Source organism: Mustela nigripes, chromosome 10 (genome assembly GCF_022355385.1).
Source record: "Mustela nigripes isolate SB6536 chromosome 10, MUSNIG.SB6536, whole genome shotgun sequence".
Lineage (NCBI taxonomy): Eukaryota > Metazoa > Chordata > Mammalia > Carnivora > Mustelidae > Mustela > Mustela nigripes.
Window position 1 is genome coordinate 32354188 of NC_081566.1, and position 26919 is coordinate 32381106.

At 42.0% G+C, this 26919-nt stretch overlaps 1 protein-coding gene across 2 annotated transcripts; it reads right to left on the reverse strand.

Moving 5' to 3' along the window:
- Positions 1-698: 698 nt before the first annotated feature.
- UTP25 (UTP25 small subunit processome component) lies at positions 699-24568 on the reverse strand. 2 transcript variants are annotated; one of them, XM_059412961.1, is made up of 12 exons: positions 24347-24568; positions 23556-23595; positions 22151-22406; positions 20219-20389; positions 18025-18113; positions 15486-15896; positions 13481-13700; positions 11632-11834; positions 10287-10469; positions 10061-10173; positions 9009-9254; positions 699-1279 (listed from the first exon to the last, which is right to left on the reverse strand). In XM_059412961.1, the coding sequence occupies exons 1-12, from the start codon at positions 24451-24453 to the stop codon at positions 1036-1038; spliced, it is 2283 nt and encodes a 760-aa protein (XP_059268944.1). In that variant the 5' UTR covers positions 24454-24568; the 3' UTR covers positions 699-1035. The 2 variants fall into 2 exon arrangements, with proteins under 2 accessions (XP_059268944.1, XP_059268945.1); XM_059412962.1 differs by lacking the exons at positions 11632-11834; positions 13481-13700.
- Between the last annotated feature and the right edge of the window lie 2351 nt (positions 24569-26919).

The following is a 26919-nucleotide window of genomic DNA, read 5'->3' on the forward strand; positions in this document are numbered from 1 at the left end:
TCTGCCTACTTATGATCTCTCTCTCTCTCTGTCAAATAAATAAATTTTTTAAAAATCTTTTAAAAAAAGTTTTTAAAAGTGCAACTTCCCCATCATTTTAGTTGTTGTATGACCTACAAAATGACTACAGTAAAAATGAATACAGTGATATTAAAGATGACTATTTCAACACCAAGAGTTTCAAAAATTCTTGAAATAGAGTAGAGATTGTTATTTTAAATAATCTGATTTTAAATGTGTGTTTTTTAAAAAATATTTTTATTTATTTGGCAGAGAGAGAGATCACAAGTAGGCTGAGAGGCAAGCAGAGAGAGAGAGAGAGAAGCAGGCTCCTTGCTGAGCAAAGAGTCCAATGTGGGACTCAATCCTAGGACCCTGGGACCATGACCTGAGCTGAAGGCAGAGGCTTAACCCTCTGAGCCACCCAGGTGCCTGAAGTGTATATTTTAAGTAAAACATTTACTGTTAGGAGTTAAAAAAGATTAGTGGATGTACTCTTCTAGGCTGAATTAAAATAAAATGTTTAAGGTTTAAAAAAAGTTTGGCTGGAGAAAAATAATTGTTTTTGCAAAACCTGTGTGATCCAAAATTAAGATGATATTCAGCAGCAAGAAGTATTGCAATTTCTCATAACCAGTTCCCAAGCAATAACATGTATGCCTTACTTTAAGAAAGCGTCAAAAAGAAATAGGCAAATCTGAAAGAATTTACCAAGTGTAATAAATTAGGGAATAAAATAACAATAAAAGAATTTATGGCTTATAAAGAGCTTCAAGTAGAAGTTTTTCCTCTATCAACGTCTCGGAGTTTATCAGCTCCCTCCTGATCTCTGTAAGAGGTGACCAAAATTTAGTTTACAAAATTTAGTTAACTTTTCAGGGACACATGACCTAAAAAGAATCATCCAATATGACGCTGCCTGGTGCTCCTTCCTTATAGCAGTCCTTCTCTCATGTAAGTGATCAGAACTGGGTCCAAGTGGCACAGAAGTAAGCATTATTACCCCACCAACACCATTTCCTGTCCAACAAAGTTTCATCTTTCTCCAGTGATAAACAGGTGGACGTTCTTCTTGGACTGCAGCATCTGTGCGGCCCGCTCCACGCCAACCACAGCAGCCAGCCGCTGGGCATCATACTTGGAGTAGAGGACAGTGCAAGTCCAGGTGGCTTCCTCTCCTCTGCTGGTGGCTCTCAGCATGTTACAGACTTCACTGTAGAAGTGGGGATACGTTGGCAGTTCATAGAAAATCAGATTCCTGATCCCTTTAATGGTATACCTATTAGAAGGGGAAAGAGAAGAGTATCTACTTGAGAAAACGTATGGAAAAGCTACTTAGAAGAGTTCGACAGGGGCAGAGCTTCCTCTTGCTGCTCCATCCTCCAGGAGGAAGACAACGGCACACACAACCAACAGAGCAAAGGTTATTTTGAGTTGGAAGGACTTATTTTGTGACAATACATTTGAATTACTAAAGTTTGGCTTAAGACCATGATAAAGTAAATTTTATCATGATCTGAGGTAGACTAGGACTGAAGATCTGTCACAGAAAGCTTAAAAAGCAAACACTTAACAACTTAACATTACCCTTAATATAATAAGCACAACAGAAAGTTCTATAATGGAGAGGAGGTCAGATCCAGTACGTCAAATAAACTGCAAAAACTGTAAATGCGTTCCCATCAGTCTTTTCTTGTCACTCTGTAGACATGTTAACTCCATGGCAGTTCCAAGTTCATCCATTTACAAAATCCTGCCTGAGGACCCATTAGGCATTACGGAAAAGCAATTAGTTTCAACAGCTTATGCACTTCCTTCCCTGCTGCAGTGCAGCACAGTGGTGGTAGGGGGTGGAGACTCTAGGGACTCACCGTATGGTTCGGGTGGAGGTCAATTATTCCCTCTGGGGCCCCATAACAAAAGATTTTATAGTTGACAAGTTCCAATTTTTCCTGTTATAGCTCTCTCCTACACTGTGATGTAGACTCCCTTGGGAATTTTATTTTATTCACAGAGAATAAGCTTTCCTTGTCTTCTTATCTCAGGATCATCCTGACCTCTGTGACGATCCTTGTCTTCCAAACCAACTGCAAACTGCTACTTGGTTCACCTTTAACATTATTATAAAAAAGAAATTCTAACAGCTAATGACTTGAAGAAACTATTCTACCTCACTAGTTATCAAAATAAGCAAAAATAAACATGGAGGTCCGCTTCTGCTTAGTATAGAGTAAACTCAAGAGCATACTGCTTTTACACTACCAAGAAAAAGCCAGATAACCTATAAAAGCATTCCTTTCCTTGAGCCTAGACAGCTGATGTCACAAGGCAACCAAATGAACTGATTCAATGGTGCACTGGTGAATGCTTAATAACTGGTTCTCACTGGGGAAGAGAGAGTGCTGATTTGAAGCAACTGCCAATTTCTGTGGTGTAAATACTCCTGCCATGGCCAATTTCAAGCGACCAATGTCATGTTGCTAAACTCAGGAGCTGGGAAGAGACATGCAACCAGATCTCAAAAGCCAGACCACCACTGACTGAATTCTGAAGAGTGGCAAAGCCTTCTGCAGACAGACAGAAAACAAGAACTACTTTACTCTTAAAGGAGCACAGGAGTAAGAGAGCAGCTACCAAAAAAGTGGGTAGCAAGAGAACAGCTATACTTTTAACAAATTCTGAAAGGGCAAGGGTGGGCCTGTGTGACGGTTCAGAATCCCTGGGATTTGTGGGTGCTCCTTCTCACACTCACTCATGAGTTCTTTTCCACAGGTCTCCACTGGGAGTCCTTGAGAGAGATGGGAGGCAAGGCAGAATACATGAGAGATCCCTTTGGTGAAACCTCTCACTTCCCACACCCATATCTGTATGAAGCAAAACTCTGAAATTGAGGAGAGGGGAAAGGTTAATTGTTGGCAGGGTGGTAAAGCAAGTCATCTGGGATGGTAAAACCCCACCTCATCCTTCTTCATCATAAGACTTCCACAGAGTAGAAAGTAACAGCTGACTACCCCTGAGGAAAGAGCATGAAATCCGCTCACCCCAAATCCTGCAGTAACATAAGCAGAGGTTTGCCACCACTATGGGAGAAGAAGGAAACTCTTTCCCGCCAAGACCCCTTACAGATACCAGGCAGGGTTCAGCTGCCATGGAGTGTGCTACAGGAATGCTGAGAAGGCCCCACCTCCACAGCTCAGAATGAACAGGGCCTGCCTAAAACCAAGCTGTACCAAGAGAACCCCAACCCCAAGCCTCAAGCCTCACAGGGAGTAACAAGCAAGAGCAGCCTGCTGCTGGGGGAGGGGCTGAGTGGGGAGAGCTCCTTGCTCCGGCACGGGGCTACAAGGCTTGGTGAAAGCTGAGAGAAGATCAGGACACTGAGAAAAGACCCTCTAGCACTCCAGTCCCCACACTAAGCCACTGCGTAGTAGATGAATTTGAAGTCTGTGGAGCGTGGAAGATTAGCTACAGTAATAACCAAATCCTGACTAGATTTACTACATGAGTGGCCTGACAGAGTAAGACATGTGTCTGGGTTAAGTACTACTTATTTCAGCCTCTACATACAATAGACAATTATTAAAAAACACAAAATTGAAAGAAAAAGACATTAAAAAACTGAGGTATCATTTTGGCTATCAAGTCACCAGCAACAAGTGGGGTTTTGCAGAAATAGGCCAATGGAGTACAAATTATCAGGTGTGTGTATTTTGGGGAGGGGGAGACAAAATATGGGGAAGACGGTAGGGAGCAAATAAGCACCAATGTATAGTAAATTTTTCATTGTGTACAGATTTTGAGCTAACGGGTTTCCCTCCCCATATTTATCCTGATGAAATAACAAGCAATGATGCCATCAACTATGCATATGGATATTCTTGGCACTGGTGCACATAATAGCAAAACAATTTTTTAAAAAAACCTATCTACCCATTAAAAGGAAACTCAGCTAATTATATATCCATACAACATAATACTATGTAGCCATTAAAAATGATGCAATAATGTGCTATGGTGAGTGCCGTGAAGTGTGTAAGCCTGATGATTCACAGACCTGTACCCCCGGAGCTAATAATACATTATATGTTAATTTCTTAAAAATGATGCAATACACACCTCATAGATTACTTACTAATAGAAAAGGAACCTTTATAATGGAGAGATCTAGCAGACCCACCTTGACCAAGTGATTACATTTAGCATCTCCAAATACGATATAAACAAACAATATGTGCCAAGACATGGTGGGAAGTATACAATATCCTCTATATAGAGTTTTATCAAAGATATTTAACCTAAGTCCATGATTCCCACTTCACTGTACTTTGAATCACCTGTCTGTGTAGATGAATTATCCATGCTTCATCCCCACCCCCACACACAGGGATTTAATTGGCACTGGGATATGACCTAGGTATCTGAATATTTAAAAGCTCCCCAAGGGGATTCTAATGTATAGCAAAGTTTGGGAACCAATGATCTAAATAGCAATTAAAAAAAAAACACAATTAGACAATCCAGATTCTGGGATATTCTAGAGGAAACTGGAATGAATTCTTAAAAAAAATGTCAAAGAAAGAAAAGGCAAAAGAATTATTCTAGGTCAAGGTTTCTTTTCTTTTTTTTTTTTTTTTAAGATTTTATTTATTTATTTGACAGAGATCACAAGTAGGTAGAGAGGCAGGCAGAGAGAGAGAGAGAGGAGGAAGCAGGCTCCCTGCTGAGCAGAGAGCCCCATGTGGGACTCGATCCCAGGACCCTGAGATCATGACCCGAGCTGACGGCAGAGGCTTAACCCACTGAGCCACCCAGGCGCCCAAGTCAAGGTTTCTTAACCTCGGCACTACTGACATATCGAGCCAGGTAATTCTCTGTTGCAGGGCTATCCTGTGCACTCCAGGATGCCTAGAAGCATCCTTGCCTCAACCCACTAGAATCACTAGACCACCAGAATAACCCTCCAGTCTCGACAACCAAAAATGTCTCCAGAAAAACTGCCCCCAGCTGAGAACTACTAAAATAGACTAAACAAACATTAACCAACTGTAATGTATGATTCTTAACTGAATCCTGGATTAGGGGATGAAACAGCTATAATGGTCAATGCAGAGACAACCAGGAAAATGTGAACACGACTATACATATCAGATGATATTACTACAGTGATAACAGGTGGTATGATAATGGTGTTACAGTAAGATAAAAGTTAGGAACTACACACTGAAAGATTTAGGGGTTCAGTGTCATGAAGCCTCCTGCAGTTTCCTTACACATCGTTCACAGGAAGGAAAAATAACATGTGAACTGACAGAAAGAAGGAAAGAAAGAACAGGGGTATGTGCAAATGTGGGAAAATGCTAGCAGCTGGTGAAGTCCAAGTGAAAGGAGTTATAGAGGTTCACTATTAGTCTTACAATTTCCTTTGAAATGAAGCCTTTCCAAATAAAAAGCTAGGGAAAGGGAGGATATGACAGGGCTATATATATCAACTTTAAAATGGACCCATGATAGACACATATATATGCCAAAGCGTTAACATATTAAAACTGTTTTCAAAGCGCCTGGGTGGCTCAGTGGGTTAAAGCCTCTGCTTTCAGCTCAGGTCATGATCCCAGCGTCCTGGGATCGAGCCCCGTATAGGGCTCTCTCCTCAGCAGGGAGCCTGCTTCCTCCTCTCTCTCTGCCAGCCTCTCTGCCTACTTGTGTTCTCTGTCTGTCAAATAAATAAATAAAAATCTTTAAAAAATAAAAAAAATTTTTTTAAAAAAACCTGTTTTCAGGGGCTGCCTGGGTGGCTCAGTGGGTTAAGCCTCCGCCTTCAGCTCAGGTCATGATCTCAGGGTCCTGGGATCGAGTCCCGCTCTCTGCTAGGCAGGGAGCCTGCTTCCTCCTCTCTCTCTCTCTCTCTCTCCCTCTCTGTGTACTTGTGATCTCTATCAAACAAATAAAAAATCTTTAAAAAAAAAAAAAAGCCGTTTTCAATAAGCACTTAAAACATATAAAAGAAAAAAATCCCAGTAAGTACAGTGTGATCCCAATTAGTATCTTTTAAAAAAAGCCCGTGTGTCTGTGTGCCTATGTACATGTGCACATACTTTTTGCATAAAAAAAGGAAATACACTAAAATGGGTATTAATATCAGAGCAGTGAGATTCCATTTTCTTTTTTTTAACCTAGATTTTCTAAGTTCTCTAAAATAATTGTGTAATACTCTTAGAATCAGAGTACTTACAAAACAAAACAATAAAACCAATTCTGATAAGTGTTATAATTAAAAACCAAGAAAATCTCTCTGTCTTAAAGCTCCCATAGCAGAGACTAAATATCTCCTGCTAATAGTGAACGTGATGAGGACTTTTTCAGAGGGTCAGTTAGTGCTGATTCTCCAGTCTTCAGCACCTTTACCCCTACCTTCCTCCTCCCTTGGTTTAAGCTTTGGGTCTTCAGTGACCCCTACAAAATATGACCAAGGGGTACCTGGGTGCTCAGTCGGTTGAGTGTCCAACTCTAGCTTTCAGCTCAGGTCATGATCTCCGGGGTCTTGGAATTGAGCACCCCCCATAGGGCTCCATGCTCAGCAGAGTCTGCTTGTCCCTCTCTCCCTTTCCTTCTGCTCCTCCCCTTGCTCGTGCTCTCTCAAAAAATTAATAAATAAAAGCTTTAAAAACAAAACACACAAATATGACCAAACAGCTGGATGTACTCAGACTAAGGACATAGGACAGGCCAGATGTCGACCTCACCTGCCAACTGTGAAAGATAAATGAGGCACCCACAACTGATTTGAAAGGCGAGCTCCTCCACCTTATCTATAGAGATGGTCTGCTACTTTTAGAACTGGGATTCTGAATCTGAATTTTGAATTCAGAATTTCAGATCCTGAAATTCTGGGATTACCACAAGGGCTGGGGATACTCGGAACATGCCAGCAGCCTTTTCCAAACCCATAAAACCCACCTCCAGAGTTTCTGACTTGACCCCTGGTTGAGAATCCTCCTGCTGTGACAATCCAGGGACAATGTGCAGGGAAAGAGCTGTGAAGCATCCCAACCTCAAGCAGACCATCATGACCAAAGGCCTGTCCAATCTTAATTCTACCGATTTCATCCCCCAATCCCACAAAACATGACTAATCTTCATGCTGAAAATGTTTTGCTAGCTTGCAAATCAGCAATGATATTTCTAACACTGCCTACTTCCACAGAGAATATAAATAATGAATTTCAGAGCTGGATATTTAAGCTTTACATGTACCTCTCCATAGAGGCGCTGCAGATAAAAGCACCTATCAGCACCCTGGTGACCTCTCAAGCAAAAATATCTATAGTTGGAAACTCTGAGATAATTAGCAGTCACAGAACACTGAAGCACATTATTTCTATTCATCTTAAATACAGAATATACCAATTAACCTGGCCCAGCATAGGAAGTAGGTGGTACATGCTAAGTTTGTCTTTCAGTGATTTGGGGGCAAAAGAATTTGGTAAATTCAGTGATGTAAGACAGGGGACTGTCCTGCCTACTTGAGAAATCATGCCCTCTCCTTGAAAAGCTGCTCTTTGAGAGAGCCTTCATCCCAGCCTAATTCATACTTGCTATAAACAATCACACTGGGAAGTTTTCCAATCCATCCACTTCACTTAAAAGGCTTGCTTTCATGTATCAAGCTGACAGAAAACGAAGGGCTCTTAAAACCTGCTGAGTGCAAACTTCCCCCAAATATCACTTTCCAACATGAATGAAAACAACAACTTATTGGAACAAAGCAAATAATGATGCCAACAAGCAGGCATTCATTAACACTCTTTGGCCAAGCAGCCCTGTGTAGATGGCCAACAGTGGAGCCCAGGAAACACAAGTGCAGCCATTTTTCATCTCTCCACTCTTGGATCACCCAGTCAGCAGAACAGCCAAGGAGGTCATGTCATGTCAGCCTCCTCTGCTGTGGCAGGCTGTTGCATTCCTCCCTCCCCATCGTGGTAACAAGAACATGTCTTAGGGAGCACATCCTAACATCAACATAAACTAAAAGGCAAAGCAGTGCCAACATGTATCACTGAATATCCTCCAAAGCCTGAAAGATTTCTGGCTTTGGTGTCTGGGGTTCTCTAAAAAAAATGTGCCGCTCAGTAGTATATATGACTGAGAGTTAAACAATAAAGGCAAAACATCAATTCTCTGAACATTACTGCACATCAGGAAGGAAAAGATAAAGATGCAACTTCCATCTCTCTACAGGTTAAGGGTTTAAAAAGGGCTTTTTCATTTGGCAGCAGAGACACACTTGGCAAAACAATAAAACACCTGACTTCTGGGGGCACAAGTGGTTGCAAATAGTAACAGAAGGCTTGATATTACTAACGCTCTAATTGGAATGTGTTTCTAAAAAGCAAATCTAATTTGTTTTGTCAAAATCACATAATGGGGAAGCTAAGCAAATACGGAAATCTTTAAATATTCAACCCTAAGCCCCTCACCTTTTGCCTCCCCCAAACATGGGGCCCCTCGGTCCTGGTCTCCTTGTAAGGAAGGGTGTGTGCACCTCCTCAAGACATACCATAACTCTCTGAACATGGACCGTGTGCTCAGCCTCTGAGTCCACAAACCACACGGCCCCTGATACTGTGTCTATGCTTTCACGACAGTTCCCTCTCCCTCCTAGACTCACTCCAGTTGTGCCTACCTCGAAGTGTTCCAACTCAGTAATGTCTTTCTTGAGGTGTAAAACCACAACTACATGAAGTAGTGTGGACACACTCCACACCTACACACAGATTACACTATAGTCACTCATTGGTCCCTACCTTTTCCAAGAATAACCACGTTGGGAAGAGCCCAACCAACCAAGTCGAGTCTATCCAGTTCCAAAACCCTCTGGTTTCTCCACAGAAAGTAGAGTGAAAGAGGACCTTACGGCACCACCAAGCCTGCCATGTACTCAGAAGCAGGCCATGATATTCACGGTTCTCCCCTCCTGAGAGGATGCTCCAAACCCAGCACTGCTTTACCTTTTGTAGAAATGGAAGCGCTCTGTGAGGAGCAAGAACTGCTTCTCTCCTTGAAGGAAGAAGTGTCTGGCCCTGGAGATACTGGACTTCTGAGTGTACTCGCAGATGTGGGTGAAATTCAGTTCCTCCTTCTTGAAGTAATTCCGGAGCCGCACAAAGTCAAAGTAGGAGGGGACGTAGATGAGTGTGTGAGACATCACGGCATCACGGTACTGAGGCAAAATCTTGTTCACAAAAAAGTTAAACCTGATTTGGAAAAGCAAAGGGCAAAGTCAATGATTTGGAGATTAGCCCACAATGTCACCACTAACTAGGTTACCCTGGGCAAGTCACAATCTCCTTCTACTTTCCCCAAAGAGGCCAATCTGACGTCATCACAAAGAGATTATGTAAGGATAAAAAAATAAGTGCTAACTCAATTCACTGTTAATAAATAGATGTGATGTCAGTGTATCCCAGAGAACTATTCTAGAATTAGATAAGCACACTACTCATTCATTCATTCATCCATCCATCCATCCATGGTCAATCAATCACAATTACTGAACACCTCCCACACGCAAAGCATCTTTCTCCTACCATGGGTCTCCCAATGAAACATATTGAAGAGACAAGGAAAATAGAGATTATTAGAAATACTGGAACCTTGGTATTTGTGGGAGGCAAAAGGCGAAGAGCTTAGAGTTGAATATTTAAAGGTTCCAGTGTTTGCTCCTGGGCATTAGTTCTGCCCTAAAGGCCTTATAATTAAGTTGTTGACGTGGAACATGTAGCAGCATTAAACAGTGTAATGTAATTAAGAAATGCCATGATCTTGTGGGAAGAACCCCTGATTTACAGATAATGCTGCCACTAACTAGCTAGGAGAACTAGGACCTCTCCAGGCTTCAGTTTCCTCCTCTGTCAATATGACTGGGTTCAATGATCTCATATCATTTGGTAAACGATTGTCAGTAAAGTCAACATGGAATCGAATTCTAAATTCATATGCTGCAGCTAAATCCCTCTCTGTGACCCCCAGGCGTCTAATGGGACTAGGCAGGGATAGGTACCTGGCATCAATCACTGAAGCTAGGTTTTCAGCTTCCAACCTCTGGAAGACATGTGGAAGCTGCACCAGGACATGGCTGATAGAGCCTGTCATTGGGACATTCCTCACAGCCACCTGCCAGGAGTCAATGAGAATGTTAGGAAGCGAGCCATCCTCCGCTTATGCCTCATGACCCAAAAAGTACACAATGCTTCATGAAGATCCAAAGAAACAAGGAGAAAACCCACCTGGCCTTGCAGATTGACGCAGTACTTGTTGAACACAGAGTTGACTTGGGCATCCTGCAGGGCCCCAAAAAGCAGTGTCTGGCGATAGTACTTAGACCAATTATTGAGGCTCCACATCCTCACTCGAGAGAAATCCACTCCATGTGAATCCAAGGGCAGTAAGTTCATGTGGTTCATCAAATGCTTTGAGTAGAAATAACATTACCATTCATTTTTACTGACAATGTACCTGTTGGGCACACTAAGCATTTTACAAGTCTGTCATCTTACTAACCCCATGGAGTATATGCAGCCAAATTCCAAATTATACCAGAAAAATCAAGGCTCAGATGGGTGTGAATTGCCCGCTTAGGTGAACACCCCTGGACAGGAAGGTAACCTAAAACTAGCTACCTCTTAGACCTTTCAAAACCAATCAAAATGGTACCTACAGGAATATTCCTTTGATAGAACTTCTGAAATGCCATCCTAATCACTCTATGGGTTCCTCAGTCCCTGAGTTGGACAAGAAAGGAAAAGACATGGAAAACAGAGCTGGTGCTCTTCACTGACCTGGTTCTCAAAACATTAGGATATCCCCTGAGCCAGTACATATGCCTTTCCCCCAAATTACAGAATATGACTCAACCATCAACATGCTTTTTCTATCTTAATTATATTATGTTATATATTATATACATATAAAATATATGTTGAAGAATAGCAAGTATTAAAAGATCCTCTTTATTTGCCCCAACCTTCCTAGGTCCCTACAAGCTCTGGGACTGTAGAAGTAAGTTCTCAAATGCTTTAAGAAACCAAACCTATGGTTCTATGACAAGGATTGTTCCAAAGCACAGCTGTTCAATCCTAAAATGTACAACACTGCAGAGTATGTGGGGAAGGAGGAAAAAAATTATAGCCACAAGCTACACTAAGAGGATAAGGACATACTACATTTCTCTGTAAGATAAGATCACACATTCAGAAATCCTGAGCAATGTTTCCACTGAAGGCCAAAGAGAAGAAAATGAGGATAAACTGTAGGAGGAATTATATTAGGTAAAGACATTCCTGGTCAGGAGCAACCAATCTACCAACCAGCCACACTGAAGTGGTCTATTAGCAGAGATGACCTTAAGGAGGAAGAAACCTTTTCTGGAGATCTGAAATATTGGTAAAAATTTTTGCTCCTCTACGTAATTATTGTCAACCTGTGGGTAGAAGAGGGCATAAGGGTGTTTTCAAGTTGGAAAATGTAAAATATTCCCATTTCCAAACTGAGTATTCATTTGGCATTAAATAACCCTTAAAGACTTAAATTATTGAGCTGCTTCTCTCTCTAAATGTGAATGACCATCATTACCAGGACATGCTCCCAGTTCTGCATCAGGTAAATGTCAGCTTGATCAATGATGAGCAGCTCAATTGAAGACAGAAAGTCAAAATCTCTCTTCTTCTCTCCTTCTGCACCAATGATGGTCCTCAAGCCCAGCGGGGAGGCAATGAGGATGTCAGAGGAGTAAAAGGGGGCATAGAGTCGGATGCTTCTCTGAAGTATTGCCACTCCTACAGGAAACAGCCAAGTACACACCCGCTGATTAGTTCCTGCCGAGCCATTAGCTTCAGTACTAGAAGTTCAGCACCTTTCACTCACTCACGGAGCATGCTGCACCTTCACATCTTTCCCCTTAGTAAATGACCATGCTCCAGCGGTTTCCCTTCCTAAAATAATCATCTCCCTTTGCCTCTGTGGTCCTGTCTAGCTCTCATTCTCTTCCTTTTGGCTCAAACTTTTCCAGAGAATGGTCACCCACCATTTAGAAATTTCCTACTCATTCCTCAGTGCATCACAATCTGGCTTGATTCTCAGGACTCCACTGAAAGGACTCCTGCCAAGGTCACCAATTTAAGGATACTCACAAATGCATAAAGAAATATATTGAGCACATCCTCCTTGAAATATTCTTTTCCTCACTGGGGGTTTCCATTTCTTTAACACTCACTTCTGTTTCTAACCCTGTCCCAGACTATAAGCTATCTTTCAGGATCTAAACTGCTCTTCCACAAGTCCCTGATTCAGCTAAGCTCTAAGTTCCACTCACATCCTATATAAGTTTATGGTAATAAATGGATAAATTTATTCACTAACCACAGCTTAACACCACCTCCACAAAGATCTGTATTTCCAGCCCATATCTGTTTCCAAAGCCCAAAACTGACCTATCAGCAGCTTGCAGGACACCTGCATGTTTAAAACTAAACATCTACTCTCGTCCCTTTGCACCTGACACCCCAGCCACGCTGAAGCCTATGTAGCTCTTAGGTCATTCTCAGCTTATTCAACCCGATGCCTCTGCATGTGCGGTTTCCTGTCTGAACCCTTTTCCTCCATTCTGACCACCCCTCTTTGTAACAGACTAAACCCTAATCAGGTCTCAACCTTCCATAAATGGCGCTGCCACCAGGACACCTTCCCGAACTATCCTGTCCCTGTTTTGAGTACAGAAATTGCTTTAAACACTCCCAGAACATCACTGCATCCTCTAATCGGCACTTATCATTCTGTACTGTTTTCCCATTATGCTGGATTTCCTTAACAGCAGGAAGCATAACTTTTATTTCTGTATCCTCAGCTTCTTAGCAGTACCTGGCACACATTAGATGCTTAATAAATGTTTTTCAAATGAGCCTGTGACTAAAAGACATTTTCCCAAAACTTTATCAATATAAAACCAACCAAGTATATAGGAGTTGAATAAGAGACAAGCAAAGATGTGACAAGTTGGGTGGCACTTGTGAGTGGAGACAACTCAGGGGCAGGCATGCTACATGGCCGGTAGGAGGGAGGTCCACCATTATATATAGATACTGTCTACTCAACCTCCCCAGTGACCCACTCAGCCCCTGTCACTTCCAACTCCCCCTGTAGCAGCAGCTACTAGCTACGGGTATGCAAGGACACTTTTGCCGTCAATGCGCACGTGTCTTTACATACAGCTTCAGAGGTGATCCACCCTGAGCCAAGTGTCCACCCCATCAGCCAAGCAAGACTCTCTCCCCTGGCAGACACCATGTCCCAAATACACCCCGGTCCTGTTAGGAAGATATCTCACCCCACTGAGAGAATGCCTAATTCCAGGTTTCTAGCTTGCAGCCATGTGAACCTCACATTATAGATCCTTCAGAGTTTGAGTTCTGACGGAAGGAATTACCGATCCGAAAGTGATCATCGATGTTGCCGACAAACACAGCTTCGTAATCCTCGGGCCTCTTGAGGTTGGGTGGTCTCTCCTCAGGATCTGAGCCATACTCTCCCTTAAACCTCTTTTTGTTGCTCACAATTATTTTCTTCTTGCTGTCACCCTCGAGGAGGCTGATGAAGAGCTGTACCACTCGCAGAGCAGCTTCCCGGAAGGGTACAACTATTAGCACCTGGGAAGAAGCCACGGCAGCCTCGATGAGCCCAGGGGAAGGACTGACAGCTGCATGTCAGCCTGCTGGGGACATGGAGCTAAATAACTCTCCATAGAGCAGCAGGCCCCAAAAGGGCTCACATCTCGGTCACCCCCTTAGCCAGGACCTGGCTCAGTACTAGAAGTTCAGCACCTCTCATACCCAGCACTATGTCCTATGGACCTTAATCTCATGACTCCACAGGAGGCAACTCTCAAACAGAATGTGGAAATAGCTTTCAGGATATTTGACAGGTATCCACTATCAAAAATCCAATATAAACATAAAAGTGGCATGAAATGTTACTCATTTCTGTCTCCCACAGAATTTAGTACAGTATTTTTATGCATAAGCCCCAAGGGATAAATATATGCTAAATAAATAAATAAATTAGGGAAAATTTTTTAAAAATAAAACAAAAAGTAAATGAATTAGCTATAGTAAGTTGAGAACAAATAAAGCTGGTAAGGAAAAGACAGGATTAAGCTGGTAAGGAAAAGAAAGGATTAATGCATCACTACTTTTCTAGTATGCTCCCTAGCACATTTTTCAGAAATGATGAGAAAGCATTTCTGAAATAAGATCATATCTCAATGGGAAATGTAGGACTCAGTTTTCCAAACATTTCCAAATATGCTTGAAGTTACAACTGGTGAAAATGAAAATAGAATATGCTTAACAATGATAAATTTCTAACTACCCTTCTATAAATATCAACAATGCAAAAAACCTCTGTCAGATTCCACAATTCATCAAATTCTAAATGTGCTTCAAGGGTAATCTGACTTATTCTTTTCTACAACTCTAAAAAGAAACAGATAACTTACAATCCTTATGTTCAAGACTCTGAGATAGTTTCCCAGAAAGCAAACCAGCACAGCTGGAGACGTGCAGTGAGTCAGCCTGGTATAGTGCATCACTGAGGGCCCAAGACTGAAGAGGACCAAGTTACTGTCCCAGCTCCAACACAAAGTGTCTAGGCTTCGTGTTCCCCAGCTATCACATAGGGGTCTGGACCAAGAAATGTCTAAGAGCCACAACAGTACTAAACCCTAGAATCCTACGAGACTTCTTCAATACGGAGGGATACAGGCTAAGGGGGAATGGGGAAAGGATGACACAAAATGCAGCCACATTAACATGAATAATGCGGGCACAATTAAAAGACATTTTCTACCAAAGCTCCAAACCCATTGGAATTTAAGCTTATGAGCCCAAATAAATGTAATCATCACTTTAATCAATAGTTAACTGTATAATGGAAAAATGGGAACTTCTGTTTCTCCAGGTTTACTTATGTGTGTGGCTCAGTAAAGAGAACCCTTGGCTCTATTCCCACCTCTGCTATTCCTTCCCTGGGGCTCTTTAGCAAGGTCCTCTACGAATCTGGGTCTCTGTCCATAGCTGTAATATTTAGGGACTGGATAAAAGGCTTGCTAAGGTTCCATCCATTTCTGACAATCAACAAGAAGAGATTTACAATGGAGTTGTCATTTAGTATGTTCAGGGTTATCTTTAAACAGCGTTATCACAGAGGTACCTCTGATTCACAAGCTTCCAATTCCACAGTTAGAAACAGTCCACTAAGCTGTCTGCTGCACTGCTCTGGCACTATCTGGCCCATTCTAACCTGCTCACTCTAGACTCATTCATTATTCCAGTATTCATATCATTAAAATACCTGAGTACCTGCCAAGTGCCAGGCACCTATATGGCAGTGACTTGTAGCCTCCTGGAGGACAAAGCTCTCCTGCTGCCACTCACCTTGGGCCTTGTTAGCCCTTGGTCTCTGAAGTCATCATCGTCACCCACCCCAAGTTTCTGGCTGCGGCGTCTGCTATTGTTACCAAGCACCCGGGCATTGGCTTTGAGGACATGATTTATTACATGTAGGCAGTACACGTGGCGGATCTCCTCCCCATTCTTCAGGGCGGTCCTTTCTGGGTAGAACAGGTCCCGGTAAGAATTCATAATTAAGAAGAGCTCTTTCTGGAGGGGGGTGAAGGGGCCACTTGATTTGGGGGGACCAGAGAGGAACTGGCTGTTGGTCTTGGTCCAGGTGGATTCCAGAGGCTTCTGGAGATGAAGTGACTTTAAATCAATGTCCTTTGAAGGTTTAAAAGTTTCCAACTTCTGAAACTTGGAGGAGAAGACAAGCTGGCCTAATATTGGCCACTAGGAAAGAGACAGATCAAGACCTAAGTTAGAAGTGCATTATAAGTGGCGCCTGGGTGGTTCAGTTGGTTGCGCCGCTGCCTTCGGCTCGGGTCATGATCTCAGGGTCCTGGGATCAAGTCCCGCATCGGGCTCTCTGCTCAGCAGGGAGCCTGCTTCCCTCTCTCTCTCTCTCTGCCTGCCTCTCCATCTACTTGTGATTCCTCTCTGTCAAATAAATAAATAAAAAACCTTAAAAAAAAAAAAAGTGCATTATAAGGGGCGCCTGGGTGGCTCAGTGGGTTAAGCCTCTGCCTTTGGCTCAGGTCATGATATTAGGGTCCTGGGATCGAGGCCCACATCAGGCTCTCTGCTAGGCGGGGAGCCTGCTTCCCATTCTCTCTCTGCCTACTTGCGATCTAATCTGTCAAATAAATAAATAAAATCTTTAAAAAGAAAAAAAGAAATGCATTATAATACATTGCATTCACAGTAATTTCTAATTTACCAAGCTGTCTGTGATTTACCAGATCACCTAATTTAATCCTCACCAACAACCTGCAAGGCAGACAATATAATGCTCATTTTACAGTTCAGGAAAGCAGAGGTTCAGAGAGATTATAGGATTCAGACAGTCTTGATGACCCAGGAGAGAAGAGAGCTGAGAGCTAGGGCCCAAGGTTTCTGACTTCCAACCTGAGCTCTTCACTATGTCAGTGTGTCCCAAACTATTTTGTGGATTGTGTTCTAGAATATCAAAATTCATTCTAGGAAAAAAAAAAGGGCTCCACAGTCAATAACTTTAGTAAACATCACAAAATCTAATCCCCCTCAGGGAGAATCACAATGTATATTAGATACAAAACGTTTTGATGAGTCCTATGATAAGGGCTCTATTTTACTGCATTTCTCAAGTTTTCCAAATTTACTTGGGCATGGAATACATTTTTTGAGATACTGTTATTAAAATCATAAAGTATGTTTTTGTGAAATACCAGTTTGGGAATTTTTGTGTTCTAACAAAATTGCTTATCTCAGGAGGGAAAAAAAGGATGAACTCAGCAATAAAAAGAAATGAATTACTGGGGCGCCTGAGTGGCTCAATGGGTTAAAGCCTCTGCCTTCGGCTCAGGTCATGATCCCAGAGTCCTGGGATTGAGCCCCACATCAGGGTCTCTGCTCGGTGGGGAGCCTGTTTTCTCCTCTCTTTCTGCCTGCCTCTCTGCCTACCTGTGATCTCTGTCTGTCAAATAAATAAATAAAATCTTTAAAAAAAGAAAAGAAAAGAAATGAATTACTGATGTGCCCCCAAGAACTGGGGGTGGATCTCCAGGGAATTATGACTTTGGTGGTAGATAAGGGGAACCTCCACCCGATAAAACAGTTATAGAACTAAACACACACACACAAGAAGAGGAGCAAAACTGAGGAAAGCTGAATAAGTCAGAAGGGTGAGTCAATGTCAACTTCCTGGCCCTGATACTGCAGCATAGTTTCACCGAGATGCTACCGTTGGGGGGAAACTAGGCAAAGGGCATAAGGGACGTCTTTGTGTTATTACTTAAAAATTCAGCTATAATTTTTATTTTAATAAAATTTTCAATTAAAAAAGGATGACCAACTCTTAAAAAGAGGACCTGCTGGTAAAAAACAAAAAAACACAAAAAAGCAAAAACGGCACCACATCTGAGTAACTTAGTTGTGAACCTATCTCAGATATTTCAGACAAACTAAAGCAGCAATAGCTAGTGTTTTACTCAATACTTTCTATGTATCAGTCAGTAAGCTAAATCACTTCATTTTGAGGTAAGCGTTACTGCCCCCTTCGAACAAATGAGAACAAGATTTAAAAAGGTAGATTAACTTGCCTTGGGTCATGTAAACAGCACCTCTCAGATGCTGGTCTAAACCCTGGTGTTCCTGTCTCCAAGCCATTCTTCCCTGGCTTCTACACTCCAGCTTCCCACGGCCTTTCCTGGCTACATCTGTGCCCTTCTAGGCTCTTCCGGCCTTTCTACACTGTGCCCCCCTATCAACTCACCTACCACTGGTGGCTATCATACATTCAAGGAGACTGCTGAAACCCAACACCATTGCTTTATGTGGAGCTTCACTTTGTTTGTGATGGGAATGACCAAGCAATACTTACTTTTAGCTGGTGTGTAGTTTTAGGATTTGTGGCAACAGCTTGAATTTCTTCTTCCTTCAGTTCTTTGCTCATATGTTGTAGAAATGGATCTAATTAAGAAATCAAGAATATCAGAACACTTTTGGTCTTCCCTCTAAATGAAACACTCTTTTTCACAATGTTAACTCATCCTTCCTCCCATCTACTTTCCCCATCCTCTCTCTGAGCTCAAAAAGTTTCTAACAGGTTCTCTTTCCTAAAGCATTTCTCTAATCACATTACTTCTCAGCTCAAAAACCTTGAAGAAACTTCTCTGTTTGAAATTTGGGGCACTCTAGGATGTATACTTCCAATCAACCTCTCAAATGTAATTTTTCAATTATATGGCCCTCAAATTCTTCTGCCTCTGTGGATTTCCTTCCTTCATTTAAAAATTCTATCCTTCCTTTCACCTCATTTCTGTATGTCCAAATACTATCAGTTTAATGTTATCTCCTGACCTATAATAAATATTTCCCTGGAGCCCACTCTGCCAGGCACAGTGCTGATTCCACTAAAAGGCTATCCCCGGATCCCTCCAGACAGTTCTCTACCCTGCCTCCACCCACCCACTGCAACACTATAAGATCCCTGAGAGCAGGTTCCATGCCTGAATGCACTGCAGGACACACAGAAATGCTCAAAACTCAACTCGGGTGAACAATGATCCAAATGGTAGTACCTACACTCAGGGTTATCTTCAGTCCTTTGAGCTGGCCACACAACCCTCCTTCCAGTCCCATCATTAAGGAGAGAAAAGTTAAATGGCCTACACAAGGATCCGAATGGTAAAACTTCAAATGCAGTGCACTTTGTACTAAACACCTGAGAGTGGACAACAGGATATAAGAATTCTAGGTGCTGATATATCTACACAGGCAAAACCACCAGAAGAATTTTAGGATAATCAAGTACTGTTTTCTCCATGGTTCTGATTTTTTAATTTCTTTTTTTTTTTTAGAGAGGGAAGGAGGGAGAGAGAGAGTGTGAGGGGTGGGGAAGGGCAGAGGAAGAGGGAGAGAATCTGAAGCACGCTCCATGCTCAGCAGCAGAGCCCGACACAGGCTCACACAATCTGAGATCATGACCTAAACAGAAATCAACAATCAGATGCTTAACGAACTGAGCCACCCAGGCACCCCTCCTCAAAGGTTACTTAAGTTTTAATGGTTTGGAATGGCTTTGGTGCCCAAATTCTATCTGCTACTTCTCTTTCTCCAGCATAACAGCCAACAGAACCAAACGAATCAAATAAGGATTAAAATTTCAGCTTCTTTAACGGTACAGCTAGGGTAAAGATGGACAATGGGGTCAAAAATAGTAGTAAGAATACAAAACAAGACTAACCTGACTTAGCCTCCAGGCACAGGCTGAGAAAGTGGACCTAAGAGAGCAGAGACCTGCCTACACCTACCATACAGAGGCAGGCCTTGTACAAGCCACTGCAAATGGAAGAGAGGCAGGACCAAGAAGCTCAGAGAGACTGGAGAGACAGAATGGTGCTTTCAGGCTTCAAAGGTGCTCCCTGGTAATGAGGACCAATGAAATTAGCCAGTCCTGGGGCACCTGGCTGGCTCAGGGGGTTAAGCCTCTGCCTTCGGTTCAGATCATGATCTCAGGGTTCTGGGATCGAGCCCCGCATTGGGCTCTCTTCTCAGCAGGGAGCCTGCCTCCCCCTCTCTCTCTGCCTGCCTCTCTGCCTACATGTGACTTCTGTCAAATAAATAAATAAAATCTTAAAAAAGAAAAAAAAAAAAGAAATTAGCCAGTCCTGAGTCTTACAAATCTGGAAAAATTCCTACTGTAATAATAAAGAGCAAATGAAGGTAGAAAGAAAAATATAAAATGTTTTTCTCCTATCTCTTCCTTCCCTGCTTGGGGAGAAAATCAGAAGTCTTCTCCTGACCCCAAATGTGGAAACATGAAGTGTGGGAAAATGGCCTTCCCTACTATCACTCTTTGGTTATTTGTCCTACTAAATAGTCTCCTGACTCCCAGCACACCCTAACCACTGAAAATCACAAAACAGCTCTGAGAATTATTTCTTCCCAGCTCTAGATATAGCTTCTAAACAGTTTCTATTGTTGCTCATTCCAGTAATAGGAGATTTAATGCATATTAGCGCACAAGTCCCCATACTAAGCACCTGGTGAATGCAAACACACACTGCTCTGACCTTGTGACACTTTCAGAGAGCCTGTGCCTCCACTTTCCTCTTCAAGAAAATTGGTTTCCAGGCTGAAAAGTGACTCATGTTTTGCATCTGTGAACTCCTCAAGGGATTCTTGTGATGTGCCAAGTGGTCCATCCCCACCTTTTCCTTCAGGGTCACCAGGTAAATCCGTACCTGTGATTTTGAGAAACACTATGTAAAATTATTTATGCACAAATATCATTATATTTCTGTGGACAAGTAAAATTTAATTCCTTAGCCTAAATCAACACTGATGTTCACTGCTATTATTTACCTTTAAGCAAATTCAGGTAGAAGACTTAAATTTCAAAATTAAGCCTGATGGTTGACCCAGGCTTAATTTTCTAGAAACTTATTTTATGATGATAACTAGACAAAGTACACTAAGAGGTACATGTAAGGATGTTCAAAGCAGCAATGATTATGATAAGAAATAAATGGAAAAATTGATTTCATCCTTTTCTATCAATGGAGTACTAAATTACCACATGTCATTTACAATGAAACGCCACATAATTAGGAAGCTAATATGAATCCATGATTATTAACATGGAAAAGATCTACTATTAAAGAAAAAGTAAGTTACAGAAGTGTATGAGCTCATTATGCACACACACACATCCATATATGTATATATATGTATATTTACATGTAATATCCTTGCACTCACACGTGTATCCATAAAAAGTAAGTAATGGAAGGTTCTATAGAATGTTCAAGGTGTTCATCCCAAGGTGGTGGAGATATAGGTTAACTACACTACCCTCTTAAAATTTTATAGTAAGTATATATCACTTTAATAATTAAAAGAAAAAAACTTTTCACTTCTAAAAATCTAAAACAGGAAATAGAAAACAAACAAACAAAAAACCCTAAGTCTGAGGCAATGAACTTTTATCCCAGTAAAACTGATGAATTAAAATACTAAGAATGATGTATAACACCTTAAAGTATAGAGAAAAAAATGCAGCTACAAGGAAAACAGGCATTAAAATAGTAAGGTAAAAATAATTACTCAGACACATTGACAATGAGATATGGCTCCAGGAATATAAAGTCATGAATTACTAATTCATGAACAACACAAATCAGTCACAAAAAACATGAGGAGCCAAAGAAGTCAGACACAAAAAGGTGCGTATTTTACACTTCCATTTATATGAATTTCTAGAATAGGCAGAATTAATCTTTAGTGAAAGAAAGCAGATCAGTGGTTGCCTCATGCCAGAGGGGGAAAACTGACTCTAAAAGGACAAGAAGACACCTTCTGGCAGTACTGGAAATGTTCTGAATCTTGATTTCGGTGATAACAACATAGATGTATGTGTCAAACTCACTGAATTGTATACTTAAAACAGGTACACTACATTGCATGTAAATCATACCTCTATAAAGTTAGTTTTAAAGTTAAAAAAGTCCCCTAGAAGTCCCAGTGAGATACATTCCTTTAAGCGTTCAATCTCAGCTGTTCTCTGAAGCTCCCCTCCCCCCATTTACTCTGGCAACCAGGTGGAATCTCTTCAATGCCTTACAACTAGCTATTCCATACAAATCTGCTGTTGAAAATTTTTTTATATTTTGTCTGTCTTCCATTAAACTTGGTTTCTCTAAGGAAAGGAGAGTGATCTCTTTAACTGAGACTGTCCCAGAAACAGCATTATGTTCCCTTTCCTCTGAATCAATTACCTACGATTGATGAAGCCCTGGAAATCATAAACAAAAATATTACTTCTGTTTTTGTCTGGCTATAGGGTCTGGTTTCATCAGATTCTCAAAGATATCACTGAACCAACAAGGTTAAGAGTCTCTGCTTTGGATCCATGTGCTTTCCTCCAACTCACACAGTATAGGGCACTGTGCTCATAGGAAAATCTGTCCTGACAAAGATGATGAGCCCACACCAAAGACACTTACTCTCCTGCACTTTGGTAGACCCTCCTGTTGTTTCTTTCTCCACACTGACATCACTATCACCATCTTCACTGTTCATTTCCGCCTCATCTACAGCACTGTCTTCTTCTTCGTCTTCCTCTTCTTCTTCATTCTCTTCATCCTCCTCATCTTCTTCTACAGCATTCTTTAATGTGGCAAGAAGTTTGTGGTACCCAGAAACTTGTTCTGGTTCACTCTCTGCTTCACTTTCAGAACCTGAAGTATCTGAACTCTCTGACTAAAAGGAAAATGGGAAATTTGATTTCTTTTTAAAGATTTTACTTATTTATCTGAGCGAGAAAGAGAGAGCATGTGTGGGAGAAGGGGCAGAGAGAGAAGGAGAAGCAGACTCTCCACTGAGCAGGGAACTCTACATGGGGCTTGATCCACAACCCTGACCTGAGCCAAAGACAGACACTTAACCAACTGAGCGACCCAAGCGCCTTGGAAAATGGGAAATTTTAAAACGGAAACGTATTATTCTTGTTTCTACCCTATGATTATCATGAGGCCAAAAATATAACTGGTTCCAACTTTCATAAATAAAAATTAGCTTTTCTATAAATATACAATCTTATCTATTCAATGATGCCCAGCAACAAAGTTATTTTAAAAAGCTAGTCTAGGGAGATGCTTGAGTGGCTCAGTCAGTTAAGTGTCTGACTTTTGATTTGGGCTCAGGTCATGATCTCAGGGTCGTGGGATCCAGCCCCAGGTTGGGCTCTATGCTCGGTGTGGAGCCTGCTTAAAATTCTCTCTCCCCCTCCCAGCCCTGTGCATGTATGTGTCTTTCTCTCTCAAAAAACCAAAAAACAACCCCCCCAAAACAAAAAAAAGCTAGTCTAGCTATGATTCTAGAATATTTTTGTCTTCTTTGAACTGCTAATGTTCTATATGGGAAGAAAGTGGACTAAAAACAGGGCTTTTGGTTATAAGGAGATCTAATCTGTGTGTCAGATACTTTGCATGCTGAAAGGAGCAATAGGAAAACTGCAATACAACAAAAGAACGTAGGGTTGTTGTTGTTGTTCTTTTCCCAGTTTGTTGTAATGAGTTAGGACCTTTGTTCAGTCTGTACTGTTTGTGGCTCCTTTTATGTTAAGTAAACAAGATACACCTTTAGGATTTACCAAGAGCCCTCTGGTAAGCCTCCTTGATAGGTTCTAATAGGCTAATCTCTCAGGAGAGTTTGAAACTCTGGTTACTATATTAGTTATCACAATGGCATTATAACAGACATCTGCATTCAACAGTAAGCAGTATTACTAATAGCTTACATCTAAAATTGAAAGGAGTGGAAATGTAGCCAGGCTTTATTACTGTTATATATAATCTTAAAATTAAAAACCAACAACCAACTCTAATTTAAAAAGGTATAAGGTATTACCAGTTGATAAATCTGTGGTTTTGCCTCCTTTCCAGAAACCCTGAGAAGAAAGAAGTAATATTAAACTCTAACTACTAGCATGTAGCAATTAATAAAAAAAGTCTAATGATAACTTTAAATGAAAAAGGAAGGGCATTCCATTATAAATGCATTATAACTATAGCCATGTAAAAGCCACATATGCACTTGGACAGGGATTTTAAGAATATAACAAACGGATAACTGACAAAGGAAAAGTTTAACAAGGTCACACGACAGTTAACTGGCTCTCATCGGAAAGAAGTATCACTTTAGCAAGTAAAAGACATTTTCTAGCACATTTCTTAATTATAATGCATCTAATTGCTGATGAAGCGGCCCAAAGGGGAGTGGCGGGCGAGCACTAAGACCATAACTGAGAGTCTGGACGCTTAGAGAGGACCCCACAATTACGGATACACAGGTTTCCTCACTGTAACTGGATAAAACAGCGGTATCTGAGGGCCGAGACAATTCTTTAAAAACACACAAAACCACAGAAACAATCTTAGAAAACTGGCGGTAGAAAAACCAGCATCCCACCTCCGCAAGGGGCGTTCGGTCTAACTTGAAGATAAGGGCTCAACAAAAGCAAGAGGACCCACAAAGAACCCCATCTCGGGCGGGATGCCACCGGCATCCTCCCAAGCCCAGCGAGCTGGAGAAGGGCGGGAAGAGTGGTGAGCAGCCCCGTCCCGATCCCCAGGGAGACCGGTGGCCCCAACCCGGGAAAAGCCACGGGCCCCGCTGGCCCCGGCAGTGCCCCTCCATACTTGTCATAGAATGGATGCTCCTCGCCAAAATCCCGAAGATGCTTCTTCTGCTTCTTAGTGAGGGTGGTGAGCAGCTCGCTCTGGCTCCGGCTCCCGCGTTTGCCCATAGCAAAAAACGTCAAAGTCTCCCACCTCCAAGAGACGCGTTTCCCACCACCAAGTTGTCTAGTCAACTCACTCACGCGGGTCGCCCACAGCGCTTCGCGACGGAACCAGGTTGCCATAAAGCAGAGCCGTTTTACGTCGTGCCTGTGCGACAGGCCTTAGAACTTCCTGGTCTCGCTTCTGCTCTCTAGTGAGGCTCTTTGGAAGCGCATGCACGTGTATCTGTGGGTTCTCTGAGGTGCGGGCCGTCGGCGGGCACGCTTGGGGCTTTCGGGGTGCGCGTACTTTGTGCTTCCGTTTGGGTGTTGGGAATCCTCCCGCGTAAGCGTGTCGTCGTGGAGTTGAATGACCCCACTTTATTTTGTGATATAATAAAAATACCAACCAATATTTAAGCGTGCTGACACATCTCACGTCATTGTCCCACACAAAGAGGCCCTGTTCGTAAGCCCAGTATTGCAGAAGAGGAAGCTGATGCTTAGAAAGCATTGCACACTAAAAAAAAAAAGAAGGAAAGAAAGAAAAGGAAAACGTTACACACTAGCCAAGAGAGGATGGGAAACCTTGATGCCACCAAGGTCTTTCACTTGCTAGGGTGGGTCACCTGCGTGTGCTATATCAAGAACGAGGACACAAGGCTGACACACCCGCCCTCACCCCCCCCCCCCATTTTCTGAAAGTAATGGAAGACCCCCCCCCCCCCCAGAAACAAATCTATTCTTACACTCATCAAGTTATAGGAGCAGGAACTCATCCAGAGAAGGAAAGTGAGTTTCCCCAAATCACCCAGAGTCAAGGTTAGAGAATGCCATAAAACTGAATTAAGTGTCTCAAAACTGCACTTGGGCAAAGGGGGATGGGAAAACTTTTTAAGGTGGTGTCACAGTTCCAGATCTTGCTGGTGGCAGTGGTTTCCCCTTGCACACCACTACCAAAATTAAACTGTACATTTAAAATTGGTGAATTTTAATGTACAGAAATAACCTCAACACATAAAGAAGAGAAAGCACAAAACAAAATTAGACTCAGTATTTCAGGGACATGTACCGGTGTGTGGGGCTTCTTGAGTCCATGAGATAAACACAGCGAATTTTTTCACCAATAATAGCATAATATCATGTTCTATAAAAACAAACTGCTAAATCATAGATTGCAGAATTCATCTGAACATTTAAGGTAGAACAGGAGCCCTCTTTGGCTCTGCTGTTAGGGGTGCTTCTTTGGGAAAATCTGAGCTTGGACCAATGCCATGTCACTCACGGAGAACTTATACTAGAACTACTTGAATCCTATTCCTGTTGGCTCTAGTGACCCAATCTGCACCTAATTAGATTCTGGGAGCTTGGGGTGGGGTCGGGAATGCAGGGGAAGGACTGTCAAGAAAATATGCAAATAGCTGGTGGTGTCAGCACCTGGCCCAGCCAAGGAAACCATACAAACACACATCTGTCTTCCGTGTAATTTCAAGATAAAAGGTACACTTATGTCAACAAAAGGCTGTTTGCAAAATGTCATCATATATTTTAAGGCACTAACCACAGTATAATCTGGCTGAAACAATAAAGCCATACTTTATTTTTCCTCCCACCCTGTCCCAAGTGCTCCAGCTTCTCTCCCCAGAGGCAACCAGTATCTTGGTGTTCTTCCAGAGATCTTCTATAAAAAGCTATACTCTTGAGCACTCGAGATGACTCCTTACTCTCTCCTGGTTTCCACATCCTTGCAGTCTTGTGGACAGGTCTAGACGGTTCTCAGGCTCAAGCAAAACCGTGCCTAGCCCCACCCCAGCGGTCTCATCATTGGCTCACTATAAATGAAAAAGGAGTCCTTCTCCTCCTAAAAGTATTTATATTAGTCTTTAACAACACAAAAGGAAACCCTTTGTGAAATTTTAACCTGAGAATCCAGAATTTAAACGTTTTTTTCATGCCTCCAGAGAAAGTTCTCTCAGTAAAACACACACAAAGAAGATGCATGTGCCAACTAGTGAAAGCCCTGGGAAAATTGTCATGAAGGCCAAATTCATTCTTCCTTTCTTCTTCTCACACCCAGCCCTTACTTTTCCCTCCTCCAAGGGTTTCTTTCACTTTTATCCTCAGGCACTCAGTATTCTCAGAAGTAAAGATGGCCCAGGAAATAATCTTTTAACTAGTGTGCAAAGATATTAATGAATTAATGTAACTTTTCCTAGGATATTTGCAATTCCCCGGAGAGTCCCTTGGATAATGATCTCAAAAGATGGGAGAGAAATGGTTGTGCCCTAGGACAAGAATATCAGAATATTAAGGAAGTGTTAATAATTTAAAAGAAAAAATCTTTTTCTTTGGAAAATGTCAAGAAGTAGAGAAGTAGATAATATGGAGTAATGCACTCCCCTGTACCCATTACTCCTCTTCAGCAATTGCCAACGCAAGGCCATCTGGTTTCATGTATACACACCCACCCATTGCCCTGACCTCCCCTATCCC

Excerpts from the sequence above, each read along its gene's own strand:
- UTP25 (XM_059412961.1), bottom strand. The coding sequence starts at position 24,453 with ATGGGCAAACGCGGGAGCCGGAGCCAGAGCGAGCTGCTCACCACCCTC. Across the intron at positions 18,114-20,218 it reads CTCTCTGAAAGTGTCACAAG|ATCCATTTCTACAACATATG; the intron begins GTCAGAGCAGTG and ends TTTCTTAATTAG. Across the intron at positions 11,835-13,480 it reads CGATGATCACTTTCGGATCG|GAGTGGCAATACTTCAGAGA; the intron begins GTAATTCCTTCC and ends TGTTTCCTGTAG.